The 24050-nt window shown below is 39.0% G+C and overlaps 1 protein-coding gene across 3 annotated transcripts in view; it reads right to left on the minus strand.

Moving 5' to 3' along the window:
- Nucleotides 1-24050, minus strand: part of cnksr2a (connector enhancer of kinase suppressor of Ras 2a) — a 99841-nt gene that overhangs the window by 23100 nt on the left and 52691 nt on the right. For all 3 annotated transcript variants that reach the window (XM_005932159.2, XM_014336754.2, XM_042224894.1), the window contains exons 6-17: nucleotides 23307-23426; nucleotides 20887-20946; nucleotides 20543-20611; nucleotides 18233-18379; nucleotides 15907-16019; nucleotides 15624-15778; nucleotides 15094-15183; nucleotides 11109-11323; nucleotides 6802-6862; nucleotides 3052-3227; nucleotides 327-400; nucleotides 137-208 (exon numbers count right to left, since the gene is read on the minus strand). In XM_005932159.2, coding sequence (XP_005932221.1) covers nucleotides 137-208; nucleotides 327-400; nucleotides 3052-3227; nucleotides 6802-6862; nucleotides 11109-11323; nucleotides 15094-15183; nucleotides 15624-15778; nucleotides 15907-16019; nucleotides 18233-18379; nucleotides 20543-20611; nucleotides 20887-20946; nucleotides 23307-23426 — 1352 coding nt within the window. The remainder of the gene's footprint in view (nucleotides 1-136; nucleotides 209-326; nucleotides 401-3051; nucleotides 3228-6801; nucleotides 6863-11108; nucleotides 11324-15093; nucleotides 15184-15623; nucleotides 15779-15906; nucleotides 16020-18232; nucleotides 18380-20542; nucleotides 20612-20886; nucleotides 20947-23306; nucleotides 23427-24050) is intronic.

Here is a 24050-nt window from a genome sequence, read left to right on the forward strand (position 1 = left end):
AAAACAAATTCCCTTTTTAAACATTAAATAAAACACTTTTTCCCCCTTTTTACTTGAAGGGTCTTTTGTGGTGTTTAGCCACCCAGCTGGAAGTCTGCCCTATTCTATAACCTTCACCCTGCACACACTCCTTTACCTGTTCATGTCATCCACTCCATCTGCTGCAAAGTAGAAACTCTTGACCTTGGGGTGGCAAGCTTTGAAAGCACTAGAGGGATAGAGGGTGTGTTATTTTTGCAGGCACACATTCATACATTCAAGAGCATGTGATCTGCACGTAACATACACATATATATGCAAGAGACCTGCGTTTGTTAAGCACTTACTACTTCTTGCGGCATTCACTGGCTCGATCGATCTTAAATTCTGGAAGACTGACAAAACCTTCGGCTTTTTCATCCTGAACAAAGAGCGAGGAGAAAGAAATTAAAAAAAAAAAAAAGACAGACAGCAAGCCAAAAAAAGAAAAGAAAAAGAGGATGGCTAAAAAACAGTTGATTTCATGTGTTCACTCTCTGTTTTTCCAAATGCACATTATTTTTTCTAAGTCTGACTGATCAGGAAGAGGTTGATGAATGTCAGATTAAATAAAGATAAGACTTTAAAACCTAACAGCTCTCTGGTCAGCCACTGACGGGGTTTGCACTGACAGTGTTAAGAAGCGAATTCTTGCCAGCTTTTTTTTTTTCTGGTTTATTTAGCCATAAACCAGAGAACTAGAAGGGGAAAAAAGTGATGGTGGGATAAAAAAGAATGTTAAAAATAAATAAAGACATTACGCTAATGTTGATACAAATTAATCAAATTATATAAATAAGTTTGACTTTACAGTCATGTGCAAAAAATGTAAGAGTTCTGTCAATTCCATGGTTTTACATATCGGGCAAAAAAAAAGAGAAAGTTATTTAAATCCAACCTCAGGCATATACCACATTTTACTACATATACCACTATTTCATTATTTATTTAAGTCACAACACAGAAGTAGTGTGTAGAAAAACAAAGTACACCCCGTGATACAGTAGCTCATAAAACCACTTTTGACAGCAACAACTTGAAATAATGATTTTATGTATGACTTTTTCTGTCTCTCCCATTGTTTCTCTGACCCACTCTTCTTTACAACATTGCTTCAGTTTCAGTTTAGTTGAAGAATGCATTGTATTTGTTTATACACAGCTCTCTCTCAACCCTTCACCACCTCCATCTTGACAGCTGTCATAAGGTGTTTGTGCTTGTTAAGACCAAGCTCAAAAGCCAAAACAGAAATATGGAGACTGTCACCAGAGTTTTAAAAATGTACTTTATTTTTATTATTATATAATTTTAAATTGCAAAGAGAAAAGAGGTTGCAGAAGGGCCTAACACCTCACACATAACTTTAGTTGACATCTTCAAACATGGATATGAGGATCCCAAGTTGCTGCACTGAGCAAACAAAAGTAACATGTGACCAGCACATAGATGAGCACAACAGCCACAAATCAAAAGGATTACTCAGTAAGTAATTACTCAGACAATTACTACAACACAAACCAAAAGCATCAACCAACAATCCCAACCATGTGATCTGTTCTTGCCATCACACAAACAGTCACACACCAAGCGGCCCTATGCCACAACAAGTTACTTTGATCTAGAAAATTCAGTAAAGCAAGCGTACTAGTGACCAACCCCAAATGAAGTGCAATATCTACACAATTTAAAGAAATGTTTTTGGCTGTCACCTGGCCAACAACACTCACAAGTGATCCAACAAAAGTAGCCAGCTTTTCCACAACACTAAAGGTCACAGCACAAAGCACTCACCTCATCATCTGGCATCCATAAACACTTATTTACTAGATGTAGATGTTTGAGGCAACTTTGAACGCAAACTCAAGAGCAGGCAGCAGATCAGAGATGCAGTCTACAAGAAAACTCTGAAGTCTGAATCCCCACCCAGGATAACCACTAAACTTAATAAACTAAACCACCAAACAGGTACTACAGTGGACAGGCAGCACAGCCACCCAGCTGAAACACATTTGCTAAGGAGAGTTTTCTCAATCACAGCTAACACCTTAATCATCACTCAAAACCTCTGATGTTTTGTCTCCACAAACATATCTAAAGTGTCCAAAATATCCCGGACAAGCCCCCATTTATGTTACAACCTTTCTCAAAAGGAGCAACATAAATATGGAGTCTGACACCACAGTATAAAAAATAATAGATTTGATTTTAAATGACATAATAAGTTCGCTAAAACAGGTGGTACCACAGAGACAAAACTGGTGCGCCCCTCGAAAGCCTGGCAGCTGTGCCAGGTTTTGGACCTCACCAGGTGTAGTCAATTAGCATTTCAACCCAGGTAAGACCTGAAGACTCGTGCACTGCCACTGCAAAGGGAGCGGGTGTTGCAAAGGGGCATAACAGGTTTGATATGTTGTGTTTGATTTTTATCAAACATAATGCTGTGCATTATGTGCAAATATCTCTACTTTGGTCTCATCTGTCCAAAAAACATTGTCCCAGAAGTTATTATTTCATATATAATTTTGGAAATCTAAGCTGTGCTACCATGTTCTTTGCAGAGAGAAGAAGCATTGTCCTGGAAAACCTTCCACACAAATCATACTCATTTAGTTCTTTTCTAATTGTACTGTCATGAACTTTAACAGTTAAGATGCTAACTGAAGCAAGGAGAGTTTGAAATGCTTTGTTTAAATGTTATTTTTTAATAAATTCTCTGAGCTTTGCATGTACCTTGGAGTTAATTTGCATGAACAATTTGTGTTATTCATGCAAATTAACATGTTAGGGACCAAGTATATTATGTCTTGATACATACATCTTTAAATTAAAAGAAAGTATAGTTTTTTTTCCCCACAAAACTATATGCAAACGTCTCCCACTGTCTTTATCATACACTAGCAGGAGGGCAGCTTCAAACAAAGCACATCCACTTCTATGGTGTTGTAGTTCTAGGTCCCGACTGTGGTAATGCCTCCTCTGCTAAAGCATCACTTTTGTGTCAGTAAAAACCTCAACATGAGTTTTGAGACATACCTCTTCATTGATGTACCAGTACAGGCAGTTGTCTTTCAGAACAAACCAGTACTTCTTCCATTTTTGAGAAAAGTAACCCTTTGCATCTCTCTTTCTCCACAGCCAACCCTCGCAGTCTCCTCTGCCCAGCGCCTTGCAGGAAACACGCCTCCGACTCAGCGAGGCCAAACTTCGTCCTGGAACAACATGGAGGAAATGTGAAGGCAGCGGAATTCACGGACAGAAAATGGTCTCAAAACTAGAAGAAAGCAAAAACTCAAAGAAGGAAAATGTGTCATTCAAAGGGTAGCACTAATGCTGCTTGTAAGTTCTCACTTCAGTGTGAATAAAATCTTTCACAAAATGTCACATCCTAATGTAGCAATGATTCTTGGCAATGCCTCAGTCTCTGGACTTGACAGAATGCTGCTGCACTGCAGTAAGGTAAGAGGTGTTTAATAAAAACTGCCTTTTCCTTCTGGCATAAAAGCCCTGTAACATTTTTCTCAGCAGGCTCCTCATTAAAGATTACCGGGGAAACTTGGCTCTCAGTCGAGGCCACGGAGAAACTTGCATAGTACTGGATGAAAAGTCTTTTAACATGGTTACAATACTCCATTTACATCTGTGGCAGTGCAGGTCTAAAGGAAACAGGATTCTTACACAGTGCATGACATGAAAAACTACACTTCAACTACGCATTGTGAAAAGATTTTGAGTCTGGATATAATTAATAAGCTTTAGAACACCCCCACCCCACTCGACACACACACAGACAGACAGACACACACACACACACCTTACATCCTCAAAATGCACAAAAGTGCTCTCGAATAATGATTATTCTTCATTTTCTGTGCAGCAGCTCCAGGCTATAAACTGATACCATCACCAATTTAGCTTTAAAAGAGAACTACTCGTTATAGAAAACGAAGATTTTTTTTTCTCTGATCCTCAACGAAAACAGTTACTAATATTTCATTACACATTTGATAAGAGTACCACTTGGAGCAGTGGAACTGTGAATAAATCATTATTATCACACTCATTTTGAAACTTTGCTTTAATTGCGGTAAACAAACAAAGCCGTTGACCATACGTGCAGATGGAGCTAAAGCTTTCGCACAATGGCAGATGGTGAAACAAGCAAAAGGCCTCTGGAAAAAAACAAAAAACAATCCCTTTCAACATGTTAATCCTCGTTCGTGTGGTAGAAGAGAAAAAAAGGTTTGGTCAGATAGGGAAAAAAATACTGATGGCTGTGAGTAAAATTATCCAAAAAAAAAAGAAGAAAAAATCCTAATAAAGAATCAACTGAGTCATTTATGTAAATAAAACTAAAAAGGTAAGAACTGATGTTACAGTAATCATCCTGCAACGATAAATGTTAACGATGATATAGAGAAATGCTGGATTCGTGAATGTGTGCACACTGACTGAAAGCAAATTCGCCTGCAGTCCGGTCTGCAGCACGCTCATCAAAACATGCAAAATGGGAACAATGTGTTAAAATGCAAACACAGAGCTGTCTGCACAGACTGCATGAGTATGAAACGATTACAAGGTGAGAAAACTACCTCATAAGCAAATTATTACAATGTTTTTACATCGATGTTTTTGACTGTTTATTTCAACTGCTAAAACCATAAATCATGTTTTCTTTGGCTCAGCCCAAACTGTGAAATGCATGAAAAGCAATGAGGTTTTTCAATTATGCATTACCGTTAATAAATGATCACAAAAATGTGGAGAAATCGACTTTAATCTTGAGTATTACTGGAGCAATTTATCAGTTTATATAATAATGAATTTTTAAAGCCCACCATTCTTTAAAATCATTGATTATAGGAAAGCTCAGAAAACAGCTACAGTTCCCAACTTCTTAATTGTGGCCACTTGTTTATTTTAGCCTGAGTAACACAAAACAGAACGAAACAAAGAGCAGTTTTTAAAACTGACGATATATTTCAGACTAAGTTACCACAAATATAAACATTCATTACATATTCACCATGTCTGTGTATTTACCACAGTGATGGAAAATGAAGGGGAACTCTTCATTTGGTTATAAGATCTACTTTCTTGTAGCTTCTTTGAGAGGTGAAAAGATGAAGAAGGGGCAAAAGTTCTTTCCATTTAGTTGTTGATGAAAGGTAAAAGATGTTTTCCTGATCAGATGAACATACAAACTGACTGTCTGTGAGCCATTTAAGGACAACACAGCACTAGAACTTCAGTGGGTTAAATTTTGAACTTCATTCACTTTCATAAGAAGAAAAACAGCCTAGACAAAGGGGTTGGTTTGATCCATTGGCGTTGTTTCTATAATAATGTTATATATGTACCTAAACTACTTGGGATACTAACCCTTACTACTGACAGCAGTTTTTTTTAGCTGTTGTTTTAAAGTAAAACTAGAGCTTGTTGATTCATATTGTGCACTCTAGATAAAAGATGCCAGCAAAAAGTTAAATGAACCTCTAATGGCCAGCTGGTTGTCTGTGTTTCCCCTTGATTTAAATCAGTGTGTTTCACATTGAGCTTTCAAGCAGATCATTCACAAATTGGAGAGCTGTAAATGAAAGTTTTCCAAAAGTTCCTAAGGTCACAGAACAATTAAAACAAAGAGAGGAAATCACCCCAAAGTATCCACTTAAACTCATCATTCAAAAAAAAAAAAAATTTCTAGTCGGTCAGAGATTAGAAAACATGCTGTTCCGCTTGTGTTTCCAGTTTCTAGTTGTGTAAGTGATACTGTACTACAAAGCTTTAGGTCTTCTGATATGACAACTTTTCCACATTTTTTTCCAGATACATTGGATCCACTTAATACGCAAGAAGAGTTTGTTACAAACAAACAATGACTAAAACTAAATGTCCTGTCTTTTCTATATAATTGTCTTCCACTTGGGATTTACTTGCATTCAAAAATTGCTTTGGGAAGCATGAAAAACTAGAAATGTTAGATGTTCTCCTGCTAGCCAGTAAACCCTTCAGTCAGACCTCCAGTGATCATGGAGGAATCTGCCAATCTCTAAGCTGAAATATATGGGCAAGGGCAGCAGATGTGCATGAGCTGGTAATTATGGATGGTGTTTACACACGTAAATATGAAATTAACTTAAAAATTCATCCATATGCTGACATCTAACACCAAAAAATTAAGAATCTACCACAAATCCTCTTATTGGGAGCAAATGCACCAGTGATTTTGCCCCACTCCTCCTCAGCTATGTGACTGCCTTCATTTTCATTATGACATTTTTATTTCCGTTACATGAGAGTTATAATTTCATATTTTTGAATTTTATTTGGAATTTTTGTTTTCCAGAGTGGGGTTTTTCTCATTTCAGTGTTAGGATTAAAGTGTTTAATTAGATTGAATTAGACATAAAAACTTTTCAGAGGTTCAGAACAGCTGTTACAATACAAGCACACCTTTTTTGATGATAGTTGACTCACATTCATGTAGTCTCAGTAAACATCTGTTCCAAAGCTTAGTTTATATAAAAAATGCCCTTCGCTTTTTAGATTTTTTAGTTTGGTCAAATTTGTCATCACAACCTTTCTTTAACTGAGTTTTCCCGAGTTAGTTTTGTGAGTGCAAAGTATCATTTCAGTTCAGATCAGTATCAAATAAAGTGTTACTATGACTGCTGGCTTTGTGAAGCAGCAGCTGCTCTCACATTCTTCCTGCTTCCATTAGTGGATGAGTGAAAAACCACAACTGGCAGCATCTGTTCACACCTAACAGGTGGCTTTCCTGCTTACCTTTATTCTTCTTCCTGTTCTTTGACTGCAGAGAGGAGGAGGAGGAGGACTGTTGGTATGTCTGAGAGAGGTTGGAAAGAAGAGGAAGAAGAGAGGGAGGGAGAGGCAGGCTGTCAGGATGAATCAGTGCCCTTTGTTTGCTGCAATGAATTCTGGGATATAAAAGATGACAGATCTTAGGGAGAGCAGGAGCGATGAGACGAGGAAAGGGGAGCTGAATCGTTCTCCCCGTTCTCTCATTATCTCTTCCTCACACACAGACACACATATGAGGGGATGGAAAAGTGAACCTCACGGAGGACATTAGCGACTTTCACACCTCTAAACATAGAACAGAAGGACAGGAGGGAGGTTCGGGTGACACAATAGGACGTCCAGGTGAGGGAGGACGTTTGTGTGTGTGTGTAGGTGTGTGTGTGTGTGTGTGTGTGTGTGTGTGTGTGTGTGTGTGTGTGTGTGAAGAAGCTCAGGGGAGCTGTGAGATTAAGTAGAAACTTCAGTAAGCAAAACATGAAGGACAAGCATCCAAAACAAGGGTATGTGAAGTCTGACAGTGAACCCTGACATGCCCACTTACTTGGTGTGTTTAAAATTTAGAGTGAATTATCTAGTTTGTGCTTTTAAAAGAGGACAGAGGTAAATCTATCAGGGGATTACTGCGATATATGAAGAAGTGATCATTCAAGTTGTGCAATTTTCTTAGTGGATAACAGTTACATCTTAAAGAAGAACTGTTCATGATTCCATGTTTGTCTAAAGCAGAAGGAATAGAAAAAGTTAAGATTGATTTTGTTTTATAAAACAGTGGCAATGATATATGTAGAGTCTATTCTAATGTTTAGTCAGCATCATAGACAGTGCCAAAGGCCGACGTAGCTTCTGTGACTGAAACATAAAAAGTGAAGCCAATGGGGAAATGCCTTAAGCCTGCTTTGTTTTTAATGAAAGCTGGGGAAACTAGATGTGATTGTAAAAAGACTTCCAGTCTCACAGGAGTCTATGGGAAAATGTACCACCGACTGGACCTCAAGTTCCACTTGACTCATTTCAGGAAATACTGAATAAAACATTAGGTCCATTTTTAAAATTTTGGCCATTCTAAGGTTAGCATTATACATTGCGGACACAGACGTGCACATCTGGAACCTTGACGGCCGAGCAGTCCTTCCTGTTATACTTCTTTGAAGTCCCCCACCTGGGTCGCATGCGTGGCTAGTGCATTGTAATGTAAAGTCTCTGTGGAAAAGTTCTTGCAGTCCACATGGAACCTCACACTCAGTGTCTGATCACAAAATGAAAGTCACACGGGAAAAAGATCTATGAATGCGTAAAGTATAATCCCATCTTAAATGTCAGAAAGGAGAATAATCTGGGGCTAACAGCTTGTTATTGACAGCTCATTAGCCAATGAGCATGCAGTTGGATTAACAGTCAAATTCACACCTTTCTCACTGCAGAAAACCACAAAGGCTTCAGCAAAAACGCTCATCTCGACACCTCATAACAGAACTACACCAGTGGATGATGTCATAATAGATATGTCCATCATTTATAATGTCTAGGGTCAGTGCCTAGCTGACGAATAATTTGATAAGAGTAATGTGGGCCTTGAAATGACCTGAAAGAGTAAGCCAAACTAAATATAACATCTTGTGTTCAGATCTGACTGAGTAATGACACTGCGGAGAACTGAGTGTATTTGATGCCTCATGCAGCATCCTTGATCCAAAACAACAAACTCTGACCAGCACATTTCTCATGTGACCTCTTTCTACCGGTCAGATGGGGCAACAGACCAGCTCTGATGTCACGATATTACACATGTCAGAGCCTGGACCTCAGCCACTCACAGCCCAATACTCAGCAGGACAGATTACATGGGCCCGCCCACTCCCACTGACACGCCATCTGCCATCGCAGCGCCCATGCACACTGTAAACACATACTCGAGCACGGGCATGCAAACACTTTTAATTTTCAAAGAGATGCTGACAAGATGTATAAGGTCACCGCCGGCCAAAATGACTGCCTGGACCGGCAGGCTGAGACGGACAGGCAGGGCAGGCGGATGTCATGGAAGTGACAGGGGGTAATAACGAGTCAGCATTCGCTCACATCACACTTCACTGTGGCACTTTTTCATCATGGCTAAAAGCTATTTGCTTTCTCTCAAATCTCTGAGTCCTGACTGTTAGATTAGTATCACAACAGATCCGAGAAAGTCAGAGGAATTTCCTGATTGTCCAGAGTAGTTCAGATCCACAATATGAAGCTATATTTTGCACCTGGAGTTTAAATCAACAGCTTATTTAAACACAACAGTACTCTTTTTATGTCAATTTCAGTGAGATGTTTTACTTCAAAAGCTTGTTGGGGCACTTTTTCCCTCTACACTTCCTGGACATCATCCCTGTCAACGACATATTCCGTTTGTTATCCTTTATTTTAAAGACTTTATCTTACATGGTTACTTTGGATGTTTGCCTATTTTGTCAAAAGTTGAATGAGTAGATCAATGCCACTTTTATATCTGTATAGTTAATAAGTTATTATAACTAACTACCACCATGATTGTGAGTGGTAGTAAGGCTTCTGAAAAAAATTAAATAAATAAATACCATGACTTGATAGCGTGGCAAGAGTATAACTGTATATCAAAGATGGACATAGCTTCAACAACTGCCTGAATTGTGTTCTCATGGCCAACGAAGAGTTCACCTCATTGGGTCTCATTGTCTAGAGGTCCCTGTAGCTCTCTTGATTTATGACCTCAGTAATCACCTTCCTAATGAGTATAGGTCTAGGTATATTGCCTCAAACACTAGCTTGAAGTCTTAATTAATATAACATAGTACAATGGTACACTGTGATCCTATTAGAGTAAATTATATGCAAAAGCAGGGCATGATTTGGTGTGTCGCTAACATGACTTGTTTCTCAGTCAGATCCACCTCAAGAAACCACAATGAAGCATTCAAACAAGTCCAAGCCAACAGGTAAGATTAATGTGGCTAGGCGGCACCTTAGATATTGAGGTTTTGCAGTCATATGACCACTAACCATGTGACAGTAACTTTGTTTTGATCATCTGTCCACCACCAGTTGCGAGCGAAAAATGTGTATTACCTGACAGGCTGGTGAGCCATTGCTGTAGTTTGATGTTAATCACTGGCAATCGACTCCAAAAGCCCCAGTCACACAGGCTTACAGACCCGTCAAGAGACCCCCTGGCAACCACTGGTTGCTAAGGAACAATATGTAATATGTTGTACAAAGCAAGTTTCTGATGCAATAAAATCTCTGTGACTGATTACACCAAGCGGCACAAGCAGCTTCCAGCAACTATTTGCCAACCAGTCAGGGAATGAATATTTTTCAAGGTTGTATCACATCTAATGTGGGGGACAACTCTTGAGCAATGTGAGCATGACATGATGAATCTGAAGTATATGTTTAATAATTAGCCTAACAACCATAAAAGTAGTTTGTCAGTGAGTAATGATCACACTTAAGATCATAAAGGAAATAAAACTTTTTTCTTTTTTTTTAATATATTTCACAATTTATCATGATGCATGCATGGGATACAGTATGTTTTATGTTCAATGTGTATACAAATTCAAAAGTAAGAAAATGTATAGTTATAAAAGTTAGGTATAAAAGTTGTGCGTAGATGTTTTTGCTTTCAGACCAAGCTAGTCTAGCCATTCGTGGTCTTCAATATAAGAGTGGCATTGATTTCCCCATCTGGCACACAGAAAACACTTCTTTGAATTTCCAGAGTGATTTATAGAGGACATAAAACACGAGACAGTGAAAGTAGACAGTATATCCTTGGTTTCTTGGCATAAACATAATTGTTAAAGCCGTCTCAAACTGCTTTTCAGTTTTACTGGTCTTATTTTCCTCCGAGCTGTCAATTCTGTCACTAGTTAGCTAACATAAACTAATGTAAGTCTATTAGCCACAACCAACCGACCAACCAAATGACATCACATTCCGTACTGACAGAAGATGATGCTAAACTGTTTTTTCAAATTTGAACTTTAAGCACTTATTTCTTAAATACAGCTTCACAAACAGAGTTACATCAATGTCAGTTGGTGCTATCATGTTTCCATGTCTTCTTTAAAGTTGTCATTGTGGATTGAAACAACCCACAAATAAAAGTTCTGTATTTAAGAGTCCGCAGTGATAAAGACAATGAAAGAGCAACAAAAAAACAAAGACAAAAACATGTAAAATAAATAAACGAACAAAAAGAGAAAGGAAGAAGCAAATACATTTTTACAAAGTCCATCCCTTACATGATAAATGGAGGCTGGGTCCCTGGGAGGTGACTCTCTCTGATTTGTCTGAAGGACATAATGGGAGGGGCTTTGACTGTGGTGGCTCCGCCTCTTGGCACGTTTGGCCGTATCATTGGACCGTTTGCCCGGACGAGCTGTGTGGGAGGAGTAGTCTTCACCGCTGGTCCGTTCGTCCCCACCGGACAGTCCCACGTAACGCATAAGCGAGGCTTCTGTGAGACACAGTTACACCAGCCAATCAAAGCTCCGCCCACATTTGACTGATTTTGATCTCCTGCTCATACTTTTTCTAGTCTGTCTTCATCAATACTTCCTATGTTGTCATGAAGGTTTCTGGGTTAATTAGAGACTAAATTTAAAAATATATAAATAAAAGGCTGCAGAAAAAAATGTCCTGTTATTCAAATGCATCAAAATTAGGGCAGTAGACTTCAAGAGCAGTCAATAGAAAGATTTTAAAAAAGGAAAACTTTTTAAAGCTTTTGACTTCTATTTACAGAATCCATACTTACTTCATCAGCTATTTTGAAAATATCTAAGGAGTGCAAAAATTCCAGACGTAATTTTTTTTTTTTTTTTGTGCCCCGTAGTCTTGGCATCCCTCGAGGTTAATTAGTTTTGTTTAACCCAGACTGCAGTGAAAAATTCTGCATTGTGTTTTATCACCTGATAAACAGACTACTTAATTTGTAAAATAAAGAAAACCATGCAGCAAATCAGCTCTGGGGATTTGGTAATTTATAACCAGGACTAACAGATTAAGGTCAAGAAAAGATCACGGTCACTGTTGAATAAAACCATCTTATTAGCTGCAATGCAGTTATGTAAAAAGCCAACAAGAAGACCAAAGTCAGCACATATGGGAAGGACAAACTGTCAGAAAATCCCTTCAGGCAGCGTCAGTTGATAAAGACGTATAAATAATAAACCTGCACAAATTTACTTTGGTGAAGGTGTGATGAGGAGTTTTTGTGTTTTCATGTGAGGATTCAGAGACACACATCCTGCAGCCATTTTCACACGCTGCCACTAAGCGGTGTGCCCACAAAGGAAGTGAGGAAGAGAAGTGTTAGCCAGCATTGAAAGGGGCACACCAATTTATCACACAAAGACTCCACGGTTGTTACATTTCAAGTCAAATGATTGTGCATTCAAAAATCTGCACAAATAACACAGACTTCACTTATATTTGTGCCATTTTTCACAATACAAACTGCAGTTTCCAGTTTCCTTCAGTTTGGGAGCATGATTTTTTATTTCCTTTGTCAAATATTGCACTGCTCTCCCACATAATTCATAAGGTCTGTGCACGCATTTGGATTTCCTCTGTTCTTGCTCCAAACTGCACCTCTGCACTCAGAGGTTCTGTTGCCTGGACTCATTTCCTGTGTGATATCCATCCTCTCTGCTCCCAGGATTTTTCAGTTTGCTTGTGAAACTTCAGCTTTCTGATATTTGTGCAACAGGTTATGACCCAAGTGGGCACAAGTCCCTGGGCAATGATAAGCACTCAATCACTGGTTTGATTCCCTAGCTGAACTGCAAGTCATTTCATGTAGCACTGGTGTAGGAACAGTGGATACATTGGATTAAAGGGAGAGTACTTGTCCATGAGTGACGCTTCAAGTACAGCGAAAGTACTCACTTGATGATTCTGCACCTCAAAAAATACATTTTTAAGGATGCGGAGCTAATCTCTATTGTGAATACACATCATTTCAGCTCTGCTCCAAGGTGAGGTGTAGCCAGTTATGGTTACTGGTTATAATAGCATGGTTTTGCAACATCTGCTCCACAACCATGATTATTATTATTATTATTATTATTATTATTATTATTATTATTATTATTATTATTATTATGTGTTAACCGTTAGCACAGGGTAGGTTTAAAAAAAAATCCCTAATTATCAGACAAATATGTTAATCACAATAACCCTGGTAACACTGTTTCTAGGAAGTGAAAATGACCATATAAGCAATGCATTTATTAATATATTTTGAGATTTGCTATGGAGACATGGCACTCAAAGAATCCAGAGTAGAAATATATGAGCAAAAATAGAAAATCCTGCCCCTGCTCCCACAGAACCAATCAACATGAAACATTTTTGGGGGATGTTTCAGTCCAAGTTTTTAGAGTTAGTATGGAGTTTAGTCCTTTTTATGTTTCTCAGTTTAGTTGTTCTTCTGGTTCATGTTTTCTTGTCTCAGTGTCATCCCCCGTGTTTCCTCTGAGAGTCCATCATGTCCTCTGTGTATGTTCCTCAGTCATGTCCATATCTCCCTCCGTGTCTTGTCTCCCTTTTCGGTCCCCAGTTTCCCCGCCTTGTTTTTTATTCCTTGTCTCCCTTGTCAGTCATGTGCATCCATGTGTGTTCTCCACAGTCCGTCATGGCTCTGTGTCCCTCACTCATTCGTCCTCTGCATCTCCTCAGTCTGTCTGGTTCCCATGTCTGTCCTCCCCCCGGTCCCAGTGTCAAACCTGTGAGTCCTAGTCTGTTTTCGTGTGCTTCCAATTTTATTTTGACATTTTCTCATCCTGTGTTCAGTGTGTTCAGTTTCTCTTCCCCTGTCTCCTATTCGTCCCAGCGTGTTCCCCATGTGTTTCCTTTCTCCCTAATCACCCTCGTGTGTTTCTATTGTATGAGTTTCCTTTTGCTCCTCGTCAGGTCGTCTGTCCGTTGTTCATCATGTTGCAGATTTTTCCCATATCCAGGTTCCGTGTTCCATTTATTTTAATCTTATCTTCTCAGTTTAGTTTATTGTTTAGCTTCATCTTACTTCCCTTCTGCATATCGTATTTTTTTTTTTTCCTTCAGTCTAAATAAAAGGCTCTTATTCTGTTAAATCCATTCTCCTTTTGGTTTGTCTGCATTTGGGTCTACTCCGTGCACTGGCCACCGGCGGTAACAGGTCGAGGACTTTTTTCTTTTGTTTGGAATGATTCCTCTTTTATCGTTTCAAGATTGAACATTTTGCATTTTTGCTAATACATGTCCAGATGTAATAAGAAAACATGGTAAGAAGTATGTTGAAGTTACAAGAAAATATCACAGGTCAATTTGGATCGAGGGATTCAGCTCCTGCATGGTGAGGATGCTAACGTTTAGTCTTGGCTAGTTTTGTAGTCTGAGGTTTATTTTGCTTCTAAGAGAATTACGGAGAAAAATTATTAGAGAGACTGATCATGCATTAGTGTTCAGCTCTTTGAACACAAAAGGAGGAGTGTGGGGATTTAGCCATAACAAAACATCTGCAATAATACTAGTATATTTTTTTATATAACACATTTCTTTCATGTTGTTATGTGTGCTACCAATTCAGCATTGTAAAGTTTTGCTTGTGTGACTGATGAAGTAAAATTCCTCGGCTCCAAAATACTGTTTATGAGTTCATCTGTGCAGCTGAGTTTATTCCTGCTTTGCTCTGAATTTTTTTACATCTTTTTTTGTGTAACTTCTCTCCATTTCTCCACCTGAACTCTGGAGCAAACTCGGGTTTCCTCTACCTCTTTCTTCCCTTTTCTGCGGATCCCACTCTCCTGTCCTCCCTTGGTTGCTAGGCAGCGGCCAGAGGAAAGTGAGACACCGAGAAGAGCTGCTGTCAGCGTCACCATGGCAACTGTGTGAGTGATTCAGGTGGAGGTCAGGGAGAATAAGCTTTTTTCAGTTTCTACCTCCACCCCTCAGTTCCTCTTTTCCTCTCTTTCTCTTCTTCCTCCTTTCACGGCTTCCTTTCATTTTCTCTCCCTTTGTGCAGACTGTTTGCCTTTTTTCTCCCCCCTCCTACTTCTTTCCTCATCATCCCCCCCTCATTCCTCTGTGATGCTAATCACAGGGAGAATTAGCAAAAAGGGATAGAGGTGCATTGATCTGCACACACACGTTGATCTCTTTATAATTCATAGAGACAGGAGCGCTTAACAAATATCTAACAGGCTCTTCAGGAGACACATATGCACTCCACACGCCGGCACTCACCTCTGCGGCTTTCTCTGTTAAGCTTGGCTGGGTCTTCATAATCACCCACCCAGTTACACTCCACAGGCATGGAGATGGGCCTCAGCCTGCCTACAAGTGCACACACAATCACAAGTTTAATAGTAGCAAAACAGATGGGTTGATCAATAAAAACTTATGGTCCTCAACCAAAAATTTGAAACTGTTGTGCAAATTTTCACACTTTCCAATAAACATTAGGCTAAATGTTGGTACACTTAAAAAATAATAATTAAAGGACAAGATGAAGAGTTGTACTGAACTGATATTTAACGATGAATAAGGGGTTTTAACAACATTAAAGCAGCTGTAGTAATTGCAGGATTCTTGTATTTCGCCAGCTTTGTAACAAGCTCAGTCGCTCTATGCTGGGCTTGCAGGTGGATTCATACTCACATAATGATTTTTATTTTTTCTAAAGTGGCTCAATTCTGCAGCATGAGATTGAACTCGGTTCCCTCGTGCTTTGTTTCTCCCTCTCACACAAACACTCAATCATGATAAGAGCGAACCGTATGTGGGTGTGGTGCAGTACACGGGCTCCTCTTCTTCTCGCCGGCGAGACTCTTGATCCAGGAAGGAGTTCGGTGACTCAGAGCGCTTAGCAGCGCTGACGCCACCATGGTTACGAGATGCTTCATCACCAGACAAGGCTCCTGTCTCATCTCTATAGCAACAGCAGAGGCAGATTTTTAACAAATGGACGTCAGTGTCAGAGCTCATCTTTGCTGTCACCTGTTCCACTGTTTTATCCCGCTTTTATTTTCAGCTGTTTAAAAGACCCAGGTTAACTACCTGGGTGTATATGGCTCAGCAGGTGGAGGGGGGATGTAAAGGTCCTGGAGGGCGGAGTTCTTGGTGGGTGTACCTGAAGGCGTGGCTGAACTGCTGCCTGGGCTTCTGGTCGGCTGCAAAAAGTGGAAGTAGGGTTTGATTTGTCTTTTTTTTTCTGGAATCTAAAAACCTTTTGCTTCAAGTTCAACTTCTGACATAAAAATATGTCCTAAATATATCCTAAATATAACTCTAATGTTGAATGGCTTGACAACTTCAAGAACCCAAGAAACACAGCACACCCATGACATAATACAATAATGAAGTGATTGTAATTGTCTTTAAATGATCCATTTTAAGCTTAAGTTATAGCTGAAAACTAGTACAGCTTTAAATAAAATGAGAAAATTTGGACAAATCTCTAAATGGAAGAGATGTGGCTGAAAAACAGAATTGAATGGGCCTGATCTCCAGGCCCTCAAGAGGAACTGGATTACAAACAGACTCTGAAGTGAAAATCACTGCATGAGCTCATTAACACTGGTGAATTCATAGCTCATTAGCGCACACTGCCTTGCTGTGAAGGCCCCATTAATGCTGAACAACATAGGCAGGCTTTAGGGAAATGCATAGAGCCATCAGTCCTTTTCTTTCTTTCTTTGCCAGAAAAGGGCTTGTTTATTACAACAAGCCACTGCCAAACACCATTTCGTATGTATTTTCATGGCTAGCATTGCTATGTAAAGAATCATCCCTACATTATCCTTTTGATTCCTGGCCTCAAGCAATGATTACCCTGGAAATTTTACAATTTAAAAGCATTTACTTATTAAAAGTACTATTTGTGTAACTAATATTGTTTGGCCAAATGAGCAGAAAGTCCGCCACGATCAGAGGATAAGAGAGGTTGAACATGGTGAAATGTCACTAAGCTACGGGTGGATTGAGATGTTTTGTCATCACGAGTGAAAATACTAGTAAAGGTACTGAACTCTGATTAAAGTCAGTGTATTGTCTATGTTTCATTTTTTTAAATCTGTCTGACTCTCTAAAATTGTTAAAACATTGACCGCAAACAGCATACCAACTGTGACACCACCCAGTGGTGCGCCTGCTCTAAAGCAAGACTTGCTTTATCCATCTTCTTGACACTAACGGGACTCATAATTTAAAAAATGAACATTCTGGTATTTAATATAACTAAAAACTGGAGATTAACACTATAAACTTATCAGGAAGGTGTTTGTCGAGATTATGAATCATTTTAATTAATTTATTTGTAAAGTGCCAAATCACAACAGCGGTCACATCAAGGTGCTTCATGTAATAAAGTAAAGATCCTACTATGATACAGAGAAAAGCGTAAAAATCAAGTCTGCTAATTTGTTTTTCCATCGACATCGAAAGAATGCAGCCTTGGTGCTTGAGTTTGGAAGCAGCATCCATCTTTTCTGTACAGTCTATGTATAAAACACAAAATTGATCTGTTAGTCTTTGCATTTAAAAATAAATTATCTCTTATTCTTTAGGAAAATATCATCATTGGCAGTTATTGGAGGCATGTTTAGTGAAATAGGATAGATGGATGCAGATCTAGTTCAGGTTTGGAAATGTGAGCTTTTTGATCAATTGTGAACTATGAGCTACTTCATTTTATTCTGCGTGAACTAAACTTTGAACTAGCTCATGTGAACCTGCACGTCACTGACGTTTGTTGGATTTGGTACTGGAATTGGCCTGTGCAGAACTTCATTGGGGGGTAATCGGGGACAGGAATCGACCTGCATATTTCTTCAACTATTGTGAAAACTCCATAAGCTTCCATTAAGACTGAAAGAGATATTGCAAGGAGGGACTACTTACCATTTAGGACAAAATAAAACAAAATCAATATCCCTTCCTATAAGTGCAAAGCGAGCACAGTGGCAGCTCAGTGTAGTTATTATCTTTTTTTACCTCCATAAAAAATGATCATTGTGTCCCCAGGGCTTAGAGCGTACTGTGTTATAATATCCAATTGCAACTATAGCCAAACTACAAAAATAAGAACAAAGTTGTGTTCTTCTCCTTTGTGTTTTCCCCCTTTGTCTAGATAATCAGTGATAATTATAGTGCCATACTCTAAAATCATAAGAGATTTGGGAACGTGGCTTGAGGGCACCATCAGTTTTCGTTTCCCTTTCAGTCCAGTGTGTTTCAGCTGGCAAACAAAACCATGCTGAGCCACTGCTCCCTGACCTAATTACACGCTTTAGCTCCAGTCGTTCAGGAGAGGGAATGCTGTGGGGAATTATGTGGGCCAGTGCAGTGCTTTAATAAAGTCTATAAAAGGTAGAGCTAGTCCCACCTGCAAAGCCAGGGGTTTCCAGCGCATGTTCTTCAGCAGCGCAGGGGCAGAGCTGAGCGTGCTCTGTGGACGCTTCTTCAGGGTCAGGGACACGATGCCTTTATCGGCCCGCAGCGAGCCGACCAGGTTACGTAACTGCCAGCCCACCTGTGAACGAGAGAGGACGGAGAATTAGAGAGTAAAGTGATCTGCAGAAAAACTAGAAATCCTCTATATACAGAGCAAAACAATCACACCCTTATTTATACAGTAAGTAGCCTTTATGTGCAGCCTGAAGTTTGAATTCTGTCCACGTCGTGATTGGATCTCTCTTGTTGAGCGTTCTGTGCAAGGCAAGTGGGTGTGGAGGTGGAAAGTCTATCTATAGAGCTTTCATGTGATGTAACCTGCCCTCAATTTGAAAACAAATACATGTGATCACAAATCGTTTTGTTTTTTGGTTATTTTTATTTGTATTTACCCACTATATTTACAAACCCACATCAGCGCACTTTTGTGAACAGAAACACACAAGGGTAAACAAAAGTAAACACGGCAACAGGAAAGTTGGGCTAGTTTCCCCTCACTGCAGCTATTGAACTGATCTGATCATAATTCAGGAGGAGTCGTAAAGGTTAGAGGATCTGATTACACTAATTGGAAAGCAAGCTGCTTGCATTTGCACCTGTACACGGTCCACAGTACAAATGTAAGGAGTGCCACTAAATCACCAAACACCAAGCAGGAACTTGGTTTAAGTAGCTAATAAAATAAATTCCTGCTTATACTGGTCATTTTATCAATCATTAGACAGAAAATTAATCTTCATGTGACTCTTTTCTGACGACACTGAAAAACTTATCAGTAGCAAGCAGGGATGAAGCAACATGGCGATTATTTTTTTCTTCTAATAATCAAATAATTGAAACCCTCGTTTTAACACTCAACAACCTGTCCATCTTTCAAACTCCTGAGATGCTTAGTTCATATTCAGCAGCTAGCAGCTAACTTAATCTGTCTGAGGTTTGTTGCCAAGCAATAGGGTATATCTATTTGAGCTTTTTTTCTTGGTCCTTACCAAAACAGCAGATTTTTGTAAGAACAAAAAACACTGAGGTGAGAAATGCCAGAATTCTATATATCTCATCCAGAGCTGATCATCTGACCATCAGCTGTTTATTTCTCATGACACATGAGCATCACATTATCTCTTTTGTGTTATTTCATCCAATTGTATTACATAAATACTATCTCATCAGCTTCAAAGGCTTATTTATTGTCAGGGTCCAGTGTAAGAAGTGAGGACTTAGCAAAGTCCAAAAACCAAAAAGAAAACTTATTAAAATCTAATAAGAGCATTCAGAAAGTGCAATTATTCCAACAGGCTTTCATGAGCAACGTGCTGTCTGACCTTTGACCTATAACCTGACCTATGTTGAGCCAAGCTATCTACTCACTCAAGCTATGGCCTAGTATATTGTTGGGAAGTTTGAAGGCGATCCCGCTTTTCTTACTTTTCTTAAAATTTATTTCAAATCATGAAAGCGGTCTCTTTTCTTGAAATTTTTAGTGTTTAGTTTTTTTTATTTTTTGGAACCATTTTAAAATTATATTATGTAGAGAACTACTTGCGCTAAATCTTTTTTTAGGGTCATATTAGCAGCAGATGTAATGTCAATTTTGTCATACGACGTCATTCGCAAGAGTGTCAATGAAAAGCCTAAAAAAGCCACAGCACACAGACAAGAGAGGGGGGTGAAAACAGAGAAACAGTGGGGAGACTAGAATTTCAGTAAAATCAAAACAGCACCCAAATGTAATAAATGGTAAATGGCCTGTATTTATATAGCGCCTTACTAGTCCCTAAGGACTCCAAAGCGCTTTACATATCCAGTCATCCACCCATTCACACACACAATCACACACTGGTGATGGCAAGCTACTTTGTAGCCACAGCCACCCTGGGGTGCACTGACAGAGGCGAGGCTGCCGAACACTGGCGCCACCGGGCCCTCTGACCACCACCAGTAGGCAACGGGTGAAGTGTCTTGCCCAAGGACACAACGACCGAGACTGTCCAAGCTGGGGCTCGAACCGGCAACCTTCCGATTACAAGGCGAACTCCCAACTCTTGAGCCACGATCGCCTAATAATATCACAAGAACCAAAAGTTAGCATGACATCACAAAAAAATCCAATTCTATTATTGTTTGAATGAGTTTTTGTATATACAAAGAATCAAATAAGATTTAATGGTTTACTGCGTAAACACAAAAAACTGGGTACTCAGTAAGAGAACACACACCCACAAACACACCAACAAAAACTCACCACGGTCTGATGATTGACTTGAATGACTTCATCTCCTGCATGGATCTTCTTACAGCGGTCAGCCGGAGACTACAGAGGCACAGGAGCCAGAGAAAGAGAAGGCAAACAGACGACTATGAATTGATCTATCGATCCATGGGCACTGCTGAGGTTTCTCAGCAAACCCTACTTAAATAAGCTGCAATAAAGCAACAAGGGAAAGTCTTCCAGAGTCACTGATATTCTGATGTTATAAATACAAATTTCAGATTTGCAGATAATCTGAACAATAACTGGTGTTTTAGGGGAAGTCTGCAGTTCACTAGGTCAATTTGTGAAAAGTGGGATATTAATAAACCTCTCACCCCTTCTGTAGTTCCTGTGATAACATGGAGTCCATCGTAGGTTGACTTTATGTACATTCCCTAATTGACAAAGGAATGGAGAAAAAAGGTAAGTGCTCTATGATACTAGTAAATATTTGGAAATACACACTGATTTATGAGTTGTAATATTAAAAACAGCTCTCACAGAAACAGAAAGTTTATTCTAGTTTTGTCATGCTAAAAAAAATAAATAAATCAAGCATCTGAGCCCAAACCAGATGGGAAGGTGTGTCGCAGCAGGATGCTGTAGTAGCCGTGGTGGATAAGAGCATGTCCTTGAATTCTGAATTAATCTCCAACAGCGTTGCCAGCAAAGCTCCCCACACGCCTTCACTGCTACAACTCCATGCATCACAGTGGAAAACCATATGCAGATATTCTCCCTTTATGTGCCTCAAAAATATGAGACTATACTCCAGATTTCCACTGATATTATGTCCATTCTTTGTGTTTCCAGACCGAGCAGGAACACATAATGCACACCCACAGTATGTGTCTCTGCTTTCTTGCTGGGAATATGATACGAAGATCTATACTAGTAACTACACTTATGGTTCCCCTCAGTTATGGTTTCCTTCTAAGACTGAGATGTTTGAACCCGAGGAAGTATTGATGTGGGCAGTAATAAGGTGCCATTAACTAGTGATTTCTGAGGCTGGTAACTCTGAAGAACTTCCCCTTTTTTTCCTGGAGTGGTGCCAGTTGGATCATATTGTTTAACAATTTTTGTGACTTGAAACTTGCACTTTAAACTTTCAAAATTTCAAAACTTTCTGGTCTGACTGATCTTTATGTCTTAGAGTAAAGATTTTTACCCACTTTGAAGTTGAATATCACAGATTTAATGCATACCAACAGTACGTCTTCAGGCAGTAAATTATGATCTCATAAAGAAACAAAAGGTTTCACCTGTTAACTTCTGACGAGGTCTACTTGTGAAGTGAAAACTATTCCAGGTAAATAACTCATTAGGCTGGTTAAGATATTATCAATAATCTAAATTAAATCTGATTTATAGTTTGGTGATTTCTGTTTTGTTCTACTCTAGAGGAAAATGTTAAAAATTTAAATAAAATAAACCAAAGCCAAAAGCCAAGGTTACCCCTTTGCTAGGCTACACTCCACTTAGTAGCCAACACACTGTGACCACTCGCAGCTGAGACAAATCATTTTCTCCAAAGTGAACGGTTAAATTGTTAAACCTGAAAATAACAGGAAGGTGGAACAGCACTTTGACTGATCAATCATTAACACTCATTGATCTGCCAAAAAATTACTGATATGACTAGAAAATATGGTAACATGGAGACCTAACCTCCACATTATCTACAACTAGCATAAGATAAGCTAACAAGTTTTGTCATGCTAGCTAAGCTAACTGCAGGTTTGTAGTTTTTCAGTGACCATCACAGTCATGGCCAACAGTTTTGGCAATTACAAAAAATGTTTTTTGTCACATCAGTATTTATGGAGATTATTTGTTCTATATTTTTCTATGATGTAGTGCATATCATATACATTCAGTTCAAAGTTTGTTAAAGACTTTTATATGCAAATAAACCAAACACACACAAAGAGCCAGTATTTACAGAGTTGACTCTTCTTCATAACTGTATCTGCTGTTCTCTGCAGCATACTGGATATTAGCTTCTGGACCAAATCCTGACTGATGATGAGCTATTCCAGCCTGATCAGTCCTCCAAGTTGATCACACTTTCTGGACTTCAGCTTGTACGCTCACTTTTTAAAGGCAAACTGTAGATTTTTGATTGAATTAAGATTTAAAGAAAATTCAATTTCATGATCTCTAAGCCACTTTGATGGAAAATGGACAGATCATTCCCAAATTGCCCCTGGAGAAGATGATCTTTAAGAATGTTTTCAGTATGGTGAATGAAAACATAGTTTGGAAACTGATGAAATGCTTAGGGTTGTTCACTATATCACAGAAACATGTAAAAATATTGTAGCAAAAATGAAAAACTCAGTGTTGTATACCAAGCAGGTGTTAGTTTCAACTGAATCCAAAAGCATAAAATAGCTTGTTTAATTATTGAACTAGAAATGACTCATTTGTGGCTCTTTACTCTCAAGTATGATGGAAGGTCTGTCATGCATGCAAGCATATGTGTTATATCAAATCAATTAATATTTTGAGTAGTTCATAGTAATTGCGCTTTTTTTTTCAAAAATTAAACAAAATTCTGTTTTACTGTGTATATTATTTCTACAAAAAAAGAAAAAGAAAGAAAAGAAAAGAAAACAATGCTTGTATTTCTTCTTTGTCTGAGCATATAAAGGCCGGACACAGTATGACTTAACACAATAAGATTCACACATTGCATGAATAAACAGAAGGGTGGATCTTGGGCTGTTAAACCCAGACAAACAGTGATTACCAGGCCTTCAGAGGGCTTGATGTTGGTGAGGTGAACCAGCTCAAGGTGGGCTGACTGCGAAACCAGCGGGTCCGATGACACACACACAATGTGCTCGCACACCTCCGACAGAGTCTTACACTACAGAAAAGGAGGATAGAACAGGGACAAACAGGGCTTTTATTTAGACAACAAAGAACAAGCCATGTCTTCTAGCTGTCAAAATTAGACTATATTTCTAAGAAACCTCTTAGCCTTGTGCCTCAGCAGCTTCTCCTGCTGTTGCTTTTTCTATTGTAACTTTACCCAGGAAAAGAAACAGGTGGATATTTTTGCAGATCTGCTCTAAACCAAGTGAGAATGATTTGTTGCATATGCATTTTCTTTTCCTATTTACTTATTTACATTATATAGCTTATTTTCTTTCTGTTTTGTGAAAATTGGACAAAACTTTGAGCAATGCAGGCACAAAAAGACCAAGAGCCATGATTTCTCTGTTCATGCGCTTGCCTGCTTGCAGAAGATAAGTAAACCTAAAAAAAGAGGCTTATTTATTTTACCCCCGTGCAATATGTCCCTGCAGTGCTCCAGTGCTCCTTCTGATTTTGAGTCTGATTAAGGTTTGATTTTGGGCAAAGAGCCACTACAAGGTTGGTTCACATTAATCACAAAGATAGCTTTGGCTTTACTTTCTAGATATCTGTGAAATAATTGTCTCCAACCAAATATAATGGGGATTATTTTGCTGCCCACGACACTGAAAAA

This window comes from Haplochromis burtoni, unplaced genomic scaffold, assembly GCF_018398535.1.
Source record: "Haplochromis burtoni strain Fernald_Lab_line unplaced genomic scaffold, NCSU_Asbu1 Contig_155, whole genome shotgun sequence".
Taxonomy (NCBI): Eukaryota; Metazoa; Chordata; class Actinopteri; order Cichliformes; family Cichlidae; genus Haplochromis; species Haplochromis burtoni.